The sequence below is a fragment of the Toxotes jaculatrix genome, chromosome 1 (assembly GCF_017976425.1).
Source record: "Toxotes jaculatrix isolate fToxJac2 chromosome 1, fToxJac2.pri, whole genome shotgun sequence".
Lineage (NCBI taxonomy): Eukaryota > Metazoa > Chordata > Actinopteri > Toxotidae > Toxotes > Toxotes jaculatrix.
In genome coordinates, this window is record NC_054394.1 from 4,839,381 (window position 1) to 4,850,103 (window position 10,723).

The 10,723-nt window shown below is 41.3% G+C and overlaps 1 protein-coding gene across 1 annotated transcript; it reads left to right on the top strand.

Annotated features, from left to right (window-relative positions):
- Positions 1 to 835: 835 nt before the first annotated feature.
- Positions 836 to 9,888, top strand: dhcr7 (7-dehydrocholesterol reductase). The gene is made up of 8 exons (XM_041043473.1): positions 836 to 952; positions 1,828 to 1,934; positions 5,301 to 5,523; positions 5,623 to 5,713; positions 5,940 to 6,153; positions 6,314 to 6,518; positions 7,777 to 7,908; positions 8,103 to 9,888. Exons 2-8 carry the CDS (start codon positions 1,828 to 1,830, stop codon positions 8,565 to 8,567), a joined length of 1,437 nt encoding a protein of 478 aa, XP_040899407.1. The 5' UTR covers positions 836 to 952; the 3' UTR covers positions 8,568 to 9,888.
- Positions 9,889 to 10,723: the final 835 nt, after the last annotated feature.

Genomic DNA, 10,723 nt, shown 5'->3' on the forward strand with positions numbered 1-10,723 from the left:
ACCCTCTAGTGGTTTCTTTATGTACATGCACCTGGGAACAGGAGACCAATTACTGGATGTCACAAGTGCTACAGATTTTACTATGGACACACACACACACACACACACACACACACACACACACACACACACACACACACACACACACACACAAAGCATTCATCAATAACCATTGCACTGAGGAGGGCAGAATGCAAAAAAATATATTGGAAAACAAAAAATAAAAAGGTAAATAAATTGTCAGAGAAGGAGAGATAACTGCCCACCTCTCTATCCACTCATGACAAACACAATATACAGTAGTGGAAAATAAAATATGACTTTCATTACACTCAGGTCACACAGGAGACCATTAATCCTCCACTAGAAGTCCCTCAGTGGGAAACTGCCACAACTCAAGCCCACACTCCCTTTCTGGTTGGCTTAACAGGAACTTTCAGGAAGATTTCATTAATGTGCTTTTTTAATCATGAGGGTTCGGTTTTGTTGTTTATCAACTGATTTATTGAGAGAAATCATGAAAAAAATTTATTAAAAGGCTGATCATTAAGATTTATGCATTTATCGCTGCTATACGTAACGTAACATAACAACCTATTATAAAAAGCAAAGATGTCAAAGGCCAGTTTTTGGACACACAAAGAAGATAATGATGACAACTATTTCATAACATTGACAGCTGTTTACCTAAACCATTCATCCACCGCAAACTTATCAGGCGCTGGTGGCTCCAGTCACTTTTACCCAATCAGAAGCCAGAGATGATCAGTAGGCCCGCCTTCGCATTGATACTATTGGTTACATTTCCATACGCAGTGGCGTTATGGGCGGAGTCTGTGGCGCCACGGTGAGTTTTCTCGGGAGGATACAGGATAACCTGCTCCAGGCCCAGGAGGGAAGAAGAGACGAGCAGCGTGTCTCCAACTCCGTCTGACCTCTCAGTTATCCTCGGGTGAGTGTCCTAAGGTACAACAGTGCGTCTGTAACCACATTATAATCCGTAACTGTGTGTGTTTAACGATGCTTCCTGTCCATAACCTTAGTATGCTAGTTCAGTGTTCAGCGGATATTAGTTATTCCACTTAGCTAGTTCACGTAGCATCAGAAGAGATGCACGTGCAAGAAAGAAAGTGCTAAAATTCAGTTTATTGAACATATATCACGAAAGACCTAAAGGTTTTGCTTTTGCGTTATGCAACGTATTGCTACCCTCCCTCTTCCTGTAGTTCATCTGTGTTTGGACATGGACATGTTGGAGAAAAGAGGGGCGTTCAGATCTTTTCATCTGACACATTGGTTGTGTTTTTTTGTTGTTTGTGTAGCTTTTGTGTGAATAATTCCAGCTAACCTTGCATTACCTTTGCTTCAGAAGTTTGTCAGTCAGGGTGAAGAAGAGAGACAGACAGGCAGAGAGATATTTGCAGCTACAGAGAACAAAATAATTTCTTTCAGGTGAATAAATATGGCGTCATCAGTGTGTTCAGAGTCTGCTGTAAAAGCTAGCACTGTCAAGCTGATTCCACTCAAGGCCACGTTTGTTATCTTCCATTTCCAAGGACATGGACTTTAATTCATGATACTTTCACTGTGGGCCCTTTCTTAAAAGAATACAAACATACTTCACAGATTCTGTGAAAATAGGACAATGTTAACATCTCTTTTTTTTTCTTTTGGCTGTTTTTAATTGTGCCATTACTTTTATTACTTGTATTGTACCTTAGGGGATTGCTGCTGTCTATCGCACTGTGTTAAAGTGATTGTGGTAGTGTACAAAGTACACAGCGTGCCACTGCATACCTGATCTTGACCTGATGACTTTATCCTTAGATGAATGGTGCAGTGGTCATGGAGGCCACCAGGAGACGAACTCAGCCCAGTGCCAATGGGAAAACATCTGAACAGAGGGAGCAGCCTGCACAGTGGGGGAGAGCATGGTGAGTTGTTATGTCACAGGTTACTATGGGCTATTGTATAATCCATTTGTCTGGGAACCATGAATATCTGTATGAAATTTGACAGGCCAGTGATGAGGAAAAATTCCTTTGAGGTACCTTTATTAGACAATGAAATCATGTCATTATTTATACTTTTTTCCCCAAATTATATCCTTGTGGTCCAAAGGACTTTTCAGAACAGACATTTTGACTTGTCATAGCAGGAAAAGCACAGGTGTAACTGATATTAGAAATTACTGAATTTCATTCAGGTGAGCTTGTTCCAAGGTTCCTGTACTGTACATGCTGGCCTACTGCCATGGCTCACTGTGACTCCTGATGTAGTTTAGTCATTGTAAACTAAATTAGATTCACATGTGCTTTCCTACTATCAAAATGTCTGCTGACTCTAAGTCAATATGGCACAGCACAAAGTGCCTGCTTAAATGTTTAGAGATGTGTTTTTCTGTTATGTAGTCCAACTGAAATATTTTGGTTGTACAGTACAGTGCCCTCATACACCGCATGCCAAATTATTATGCAAGCTGCATTTTTGTGAATATTTTAAAAACTATGTTAACAGTCATTTTCAAATTTATTAAGAAGTCAGATAGTGAATATATTTCTTCAAATGTGTGATTAATATTATGTTTATCAAAGTACTGTAGGCTGTATTTTTAAATTAATGCAGAATCTGCAGAAATGAGTGTGCCAAATTATTATGCAAGTTGGTTATAAGAGTATTTAACTTATGAAAAATAAAAACTAGGCACCTTTTAAACATCTTGTTGATTGAAAATAATAATATTTTCTACAACTGTATTCAAACCAACAAAAACAACAGTTTTCTTTACAATTGTATACAAAATAAAACTTATAATGTCTTTGAAACATTTCAAATGTAAGCTGTTTCTCTAATGTCCAATATAACATCCTTTCCTTTCAAGGAGGGTCAGAAGTCACTGGTCAGCTGATTTAGTTAGGTTTCTGATGACTTCTCTGTTGACACTGTGTGCTGCACCTTGTATGGCTTTCCAAAGCTGGTCTTTTGAGCTGTAGTGTGTGCTGTCACTGTAAATTATCTTTCTTATTATTAACCACAAGTTCTCAATAGTGTTGATATAGTATGAGCAGGCAGGCCAGTTCATGAGGTGATCATCTTTAAAGCCCTGAGATGCCAACCAGTCTAGGGTATAACGTGAGGCATGTGACGGTGCATTGTCATGCATGAACACTAGCGTCTTTTTCTCTTTAGCTGATTGCCTTTTACACCATGGAAGGAAATTTGTCTTGAGCAAAGTGCAGTACCCCTCAGAATTCACTTTAACACCATCCTGAACCTGGAAAGGACCAACAAGTTGAGTTATTGATGTCGCAGTTGAGTTAGAGCGGCATGGCCACTTGAAATCCAACCAGATGCCCACCCATCTGGTCCATCTAGGGTTGCCCAGCACTTATCAGTGAATATAACTTTGAAGAAGTCGGTTTTCATGTATTGTTTAGCCCATTCCAATAGTTTTTCCCGATGTATTTTCTTCAGTGGAGGTCTTGTCTTTGCCTTTTGGACCTTTGCCACTCGTCTTAGTGTCCTACATTGAGTAGACCTGGGTACATCATCAAGCCCCACAGCTTCAAAAATGGCCTTACTGGTACCTAATGGTCTTTCAGCAACCTCTCATTTGATTCTTGACAGTTCTCGGCTTGATAATATTCGACAAGCGTTTTCTACTCTGGGTTTTCTCCCATCCTGATTATTTTGGACATATCTTTTTATGGTTTGGGGGTCACACTGCAATTTCTTGGCTATATCGTTTGTAGAGTCCCCCTCCACTCGTTACCTGTATTAATGGCACCTGTTTGAACTCGTTATCTGTATAAAAGACACCTGACCACAGTCTCAAACAGTCAGACTCCAAACTCCACCATGCCCAAGACCAAAGAGCTGTCGAAGGACACCAGGAGCAAAATTGCACACGGCTGGGAAGAGTGAATCTACAATAGGCAAGCAGCTTGGAGTGAATAAATCAACTGTGGGAGCAATTATTAGAAAATGGAAGACATACAAGGTCATTGATAATCTCCCTCGATCTGGGGCTCCACGCAAGATCTCATCCTGTGGGGTCAAACTGATGATGAGAACGGTGAGCAAGAATCCCAGAACTACACGGGGGGACCTGGTGAATGACCTGCAGAGAGCTGGGACCAAAGCAACAAAGGTTACCATCAGTAACACACTACGCCGACAGGGAATCAAATCCTGCAGTGCCAGACGTGTCCCCCTGCTTAAGCCAGCACATGTCCAGGCCCGTCTAAAGTTTGCCCGTGACCATGTGGATGATCCAGAGGAGGATTGGGAAAATGTCATGTGGTCAGATGAGACCAAAATAGAAATTTTTGGTAAAAACTCAACTCGTCGTGTTTGGAGGAAGAAGAATGCTGAGTTGCATCCCAAGAACACCATACCCACTGTGAAGCATGGGGGTGGAAACATCATGCTTTGGGGCTATTTTTCTGCAAAGGGGACAGGACGACTGATCCGTGTTAAGGAAAGAATGAATGGAGCCATGTATCGTGAGATTTTGACCAAAAACCTCCTTCCATCAGCGAGAGCATTGAAGATGAGACGTGGCTGGGTCTTCCAGCATGACAGTGATCCCAAACACACCGCCCGGGCAACGAAGGAATGGCTCCGTAAGAAGCATTTCAAGGTCCTGGAGTGGCCTAGCCAGTCTGCAGACCTCAACCCAATAGAAAATTTGTGGAGGGAGTTGAAAGCCCGTGTTGCCCAGCGACAGCCCCAGAACATCACTGCTCTAGAGGAGATCTGCATGGAAGAATGGGCCAAAATACCAGCTACAGTGTGTGCAAACCTGGTGAAGACCTACAGGAAACATTTGACCTCTGTCATTGTCAACAAAGGTTATATTGCAAAGTACTGAGTTGAACTTCTGTTATTGACCAAATACTTATTTTATGCAGGAATTTCTAAATAAATTCTTTAAAAATCCTACAATGTGATTTCCTGGATTTTTTTTCCACATTCTGTCTCTCACAGTTGAAGTGTACCTATGATGAAAATTACAGACCTCTGCCATCATTTTAAGCGGGAGAACTTGCACAATCGGTGACTGACTAAATACTTTTTTGCCCCACTGTATATACATGTCGTCTGTGATAAAGGATATTAGAAAGCTTTGTGGATTCAAACAAAAATGGTTTTGTTAAAGCACAAGGCCTTAGAAACATCATACTAAAACATTATTTTTTTCTGAACAACAGCCATCCAGATTTTCAAGAAAAGATCACTTGCATAATAATTTGGTACACAGTGTACAGAATCAATTTGTGAATCTGATTCATTTTCAGGGAGGTGGACTGGTTTTCCCTGATTGGTGTGATTGGCCTCCTTTGCTTTGCCCCGTTCATCGTCTTCTACTTTGTGATGGCATGTGATCAGTACCAGTGCTCCATCAGCCAACCTCTGTTGGACTTGTACCGTGGAGAGACCACACTGCTTTCCATCTGGGCCTTGGCACCCTCCTTAACCTGGACAGCTGCCAAGATATATGCCATCTGGGTGGCCTTCCAGGTAAGAACAGAAGAGAATAGATAGCATGAAATGGCAAGGAATAATCAGACAATGTTGGCAAATGCAGGCTAGCTACTTCAAGTTCTGTTTGTCCCTTAGGTGTTCCTGTACATGTGTATTCCCGATGTTACCCATAAGTTTATCCCTGGCTATGTTGGTGGAGTGCAAGACGGAGCACGAACTCCTGCTGGTAATGAACACACAGATATTCATACTCATTAGTCTGCTGTGTTACTTAATTTAAGAGGTCTAGTATTACACCAGTCTGATTCAGTGCTTTTGGAGAGGACGATCAAATACTGTAACCAAGCATTTCTTGTCTTAAACTCCCTGAGAGCAGATAGGAATCATTATGAAAACAGTGTGTAGATAGTATCTTTAAAAATCCACATTCCTGTGTTGTCCCCATTCCTTAGGCCTGGTTAACAAGTATGAGATCAATGGACTGCAGTGCTGGCTGATTACTCATGTCCTGTGGTTTGCCAATGCCCACTATTTCCATTGGTTTTCCCCCACCATCATCTTCGACAACTGGATCCCTCTGATGTGGTGTGCCAACATACTGGGCTACGCCGTTTCTACCTTTGCTTTCACAAAGGCCTACCTTTTCCCCACCAACGCTGAGGACTGGTGAGTGCTCATGCACACAGGGAACCATAACTCAAGTACTTACAGCAGATTTGTATATCAGAATTCTTTTATATCTCCACAATGCTTATGATACGTTAAAGGTAAACTAGTTTGCACTGTAACTTCATCAACTTGTTTACCTCCACTTGTGACTCTGCAGCAAGTTCACAGGGAACATATTCTACAACTACATGATGGGCATCGAGTTCAACCCGCGCATTGGGAAGTGGTTTGACTTCAAGCTCTTCTTCAACGGCCGGCCCGGCATTGTAGCCTGGACCCTTATTAACCTGTCCTACATGGCCAAGCAGCAAGAACTGTACGGCCAGGTCACCAACTCCATGATTCTGGTCAATGTGCTGCAGGTGAGGAGGGATAAGGATGGAATTTAAAGCAGTATAATGGGTCGATGTAAAGGTGTTTAACTCATTTCTGTTTAGTGAAACTCAGCTTTCTCTCAGCTTCTCATTTTGTGTCTTTCACCTTAATCATGTGTAACCTTGGCTAGCTGTTTATAATGTTGTGTTTGTCTCCCCGTGTATGTTGTATTACTTTGCTTTGCATCTTTCACCTAAAGGCAGTGGCGGTTTTTGGCACGGGCGAACAGGGCAGCCGCCCGGGGTGGCACGGCATCAAAAAAAAAAAAAAAATCTGTGCCGCTAAGTGGTTTTCTATTATCTGTCATATTACTGTGTGGGGAATAAGCAAATTGGCGCCCCCTGCAGCTGCAGGTTCCCCTGCTTTCTGAGAAGGTGCCGTGCTCAGAAGCTGTGTGAGGAGGGGGGTACGGGGGACAGTTCACCTCTGGGTCTCTCCCAAATGGAACGGAAAAGGCGGGGGGGGCGGGGGGGGGGGGGGGGGGGGGGGGGGGTGGTGAGGCTGTATAGAGGAGGCTTTTCAAAGCTAAAGTTGATCAAGTCGTACCTGAGGTCACCTGAGGTCACCTTTGTCTCAGTAACGGCTCACTGGCCTTGCTGTCATCAGCATCAGTCACTCAATTGTATCAGGGAAGGCCAGAAAGATCAGGTTTTTGGTTTTTGCTGCTCTTAGTGCATTAGTGGTATAATTAGATTTCTTTTAGTGTGTTTTCATTTATGTGATGAAGGATTTGTGCTATTCAGAATATTTATTATATATTTTATTTGTATATTAATCTTTTATTTTGTTATTATTCTAAAATAAAATTATATATTTTGTATTATTATTATGTTTTTATTTTATATTGTTCTCTGCTGTTATGTGTGATTGTGTATATTTTTGCCACTTTTATGTATATACAGTATATTTATTTAATTTCTTATAACTTTAATTTCTAAATTGTTGGCAGTGTTGGAGTTGGAGATTGTTATAATATAAATATTGTTTTAATAAAACATGGCTGTTTGTGGTTAAAGGGTTAGGGTTTAGGCTTAGGGTTGGGGGGGTGGGTGGGGGGGGGGGGGGGTTGTTTAGGGTTAGGGCGCTCAATGTAAAACCGCCACTGCCTAAAGGTGCTGTGTGTAAGTATCCTTCACAACTTCTCAACTTTTTCAACTACATTGAGAATAGAGGTTTAGACAGAGGACACTGCTCAGTGAGATACTTTGGTAACTGGATAATTGGACACCTTGTGTTTTCTTTTAGGCCATCTATGTGCTGGATTTCTTCTGGAATGAGGCATGGTACCTGAAAACCATTGATATCTGCCATGACCACTTTGGATGGTATCTGGGCTGGGGAGACTGTGTCTGGCTGCCATACCTCTACACACTGCAGGTAACAAACACACTGTTTCCACAATAATAATTATGTAGTAAAATCACGTTGGTACAACCACACATTTTAGTGGTCCTTATCTGCGTCAAGTGTAAATACCTTTCTGATATTAGGACAAACAGTTTTTTAAGTAGAGTAATATGACAATGCGGAACTTTAGTGTTAGTGCCACACTAAAGTTTTTGGCTCTCCAGGGTCTGTACCTGGTGTACCACCCAGTTCAGCTTTCTGATGCCCATGCCCTGGCCGTCCTGTTGCTCGGTCTTGTCGGGTATTACATCTTCCGCTCCACCAACCACCAGAAGGACCTTTTCCGCCGCACAGAGGGCTCCTGCTCCATCTGGGGCCGCAAGCCAGCATACATCGAGTGCTCGTACCGCTCCGCTGATGGTGGTATCCACCGCAGCAAGCTCCTGACCTCAGGCTTCTGGGGCATGGCCCGACACTTTAACTACACCGGTGACCTGATGGGTTCTCTGGCCTACTGTGCCGCCTGTGGCTTCAGCCACATTCTGCCATACTTCTACATTGTTTACATGACCATCCTGCTGGTCCACCGCTGTGTGCGTGACGAGCACCGCTGCAGCAGCAAGTATGGCAAGGACTGGAAACGCTACACAGACGCTGTGCCTTATCGGCTGATCCCTGGGGTGTTTTAAAGAGGAAGAGGAGTGCAAGGAAGGAGAGGGTGGGGCGGGGGTGAGGGAGAAGAATAAGATAGATACAGAAAGTATGTAGCTGGAATGGGGCAGCAAGATAAACATTAGGGGTGTGTGTGTGTGTATGGCTGTGTGTGTGTTTTATACATACAAACATACAACATACATACAACACTGGCAGGTTGCCTGACCAACTGGTTAACACAGCATTTCCTTCATTCTGTAATTTGTGTGTATTTCTCATACATGTGTAAACTGCTGTACGTGAGTATATACAGGTACAGTTTATTGTTATATTCCTCTGCCTTAGTGAAGGCAGTTTGATTACACCAGGTCTGCTGCTTTCTTTATGCTGTGACAATATAACTCTTACTTTTAAAAACAGTACAATCTATATTTGGAGCTAGTGAGACCACACACAACGTAAACCAGCTCAAGCCAAAATCAGGACCAGAAACAGAACCAGCCCTCCGGTGGACTGTTCTGCACAAAGCTGTGACATTCCCAAAATGTAACTTGGGATGGTTTATATGGTAACTTGATTAATTCATTTGTCAGATTGATAGAAAAAAATCTGACACGTTCGTCAGTTTGAGATTCATTTATCCAGACAAATACGAAAACATGGCTGGTTCCAGTTCCTCAAAAATAGGAATTTTATGCTTTTGTGTTTTATATCATTGTAAGTTTAACACTTGTAGGTTTCTTTTGTCAGGTGCTCAAAGAAATAAGCAATTTTATGATGACACTTAGCTCTCAGGTACCTTATGATAGGGGCTATTCATTGTTTTGGCTTTTATAGACTAAAATGAGTAATCATCAATGAAAGCTGACGTTTGTATTAATCAATATTAACTATATTCTGTCGCTGCTCTACTGGCATAATGGACCAAATGGGATTCTTGGCTCCACTAATGAGACCTGCCTCATAAACAGTTATGTAATCTTTGTATAAAGGTTGTGTGAGTCCTTTGATTTATTCACTGTTATTCGTGTGTCTTGCTGGTGAGAATTTCCCTCACTCTGGTGGAGAGAACATGCTCACATAATTCAGGTTAGTTATAGAGGACAGTGATTTGACAGTAAGGAACAGCATTTCTGTTCTGTCTGAGTTACTTAGTTCATTGTATTTGCTCCGCGTTAAACCAGCAAGTTGTCTTGATCAAAGTCTAGCCACGTCTTAACTGTGTGTTGATAACAAATGTTTTTTGCTATGTCCAACCATCACATTTGTTTTGTGTTTGGTTTTATTTCCTCACGCCAGCACTGCCTCTCTTTTACAGTGATAAAGTAACAAAATAAAGTTGAATTTTTGTTATGATTTTTTTTCTCTCTACCCACAGTGCTTCTTTGCTCTTAGGAAATTGTCAAGAAAGTATTGTCCTAATAATGCATCAGAGGCTTTAGTAACACAGCTTCTTCCAAACAGAGTTTGTAAGTCAACAACAAAAGTTGGGTCACCTGCACAAACTGTTTGCATTAACCTTCAAGGCTCCATTTATTTCTATTACTTAAACTTTTTTTTTTTTTTAACCTTGGGCAGTTTCCTACTTACTTCCTACTAACTTAAGTTTATTCACTGGACTTGAGCTACTTAAATTTCAATAAACATTTACAGGAATTATTATAAAGTTTCTTACTCAGTGAGTATTTATGCTCTTTTGTCTGATGAACAAACTATCATGAATATGTGATTCAGATTAAAAAAGAAAAAAGTTGAAGTAATATCAGTATCTGCTGCCAAAGCTCAGAGGAGAGAAGAGGGGGAAAGTAGTTAATGTCTGATGAGGTCAATCTGACTGAAATGTTCATTTATAATCGGGGGGAATATTTCTAATAAAAGACATCAGAGGGTTTAGTTTTTATTTCCAATTATCGTCACAGAGTCTCCTCATGTTATTCTGAGCTACAATGATGGAGTAAGAGTCAAAGCATCAACACTGTCAGGAATTTAATTCAGGACTGAAGAATCTATATGCTGTTAAAATGAAGCTATAATAATGACCATGCAGTTATTTAGGGTGATAAACTTTCCCTCCATTTGTTAGAAGCTCTGTTTTAAAACCTGAGTGAACACAGAAAATCTTAAACAGAAAAAAAATGTCTGTTGCTCTTTATTACTTGTCATTTTATTGTAAACTCTTTTGTTCCTGCAG

Excerpts from the sequence above, each read along its gene's own strand:
- dhcr7 (XM_041043473.1), top strand. The coding sequence starts at position 1,828 with ATGAATGGTGCAGTGGTCATGGAGGCCACCAGGAGACGAACTCAGCCC. Across the intron at positions 6,519-7,776 it reads TTCTGGTCAATGTGCTGCAG|GCCATCTATGTGCTGGATTT; the intron begins GTGAGGAGGGAT and ends GTTTTCTTTTAG. Across the intron at positions 7,909-8,102 it reads CATACCTCTACACACTGCAG|GGTCTGTACCTGGTGTACCA; the intron begins GTAACAAACACA and ends TTGGCTCTCCAG.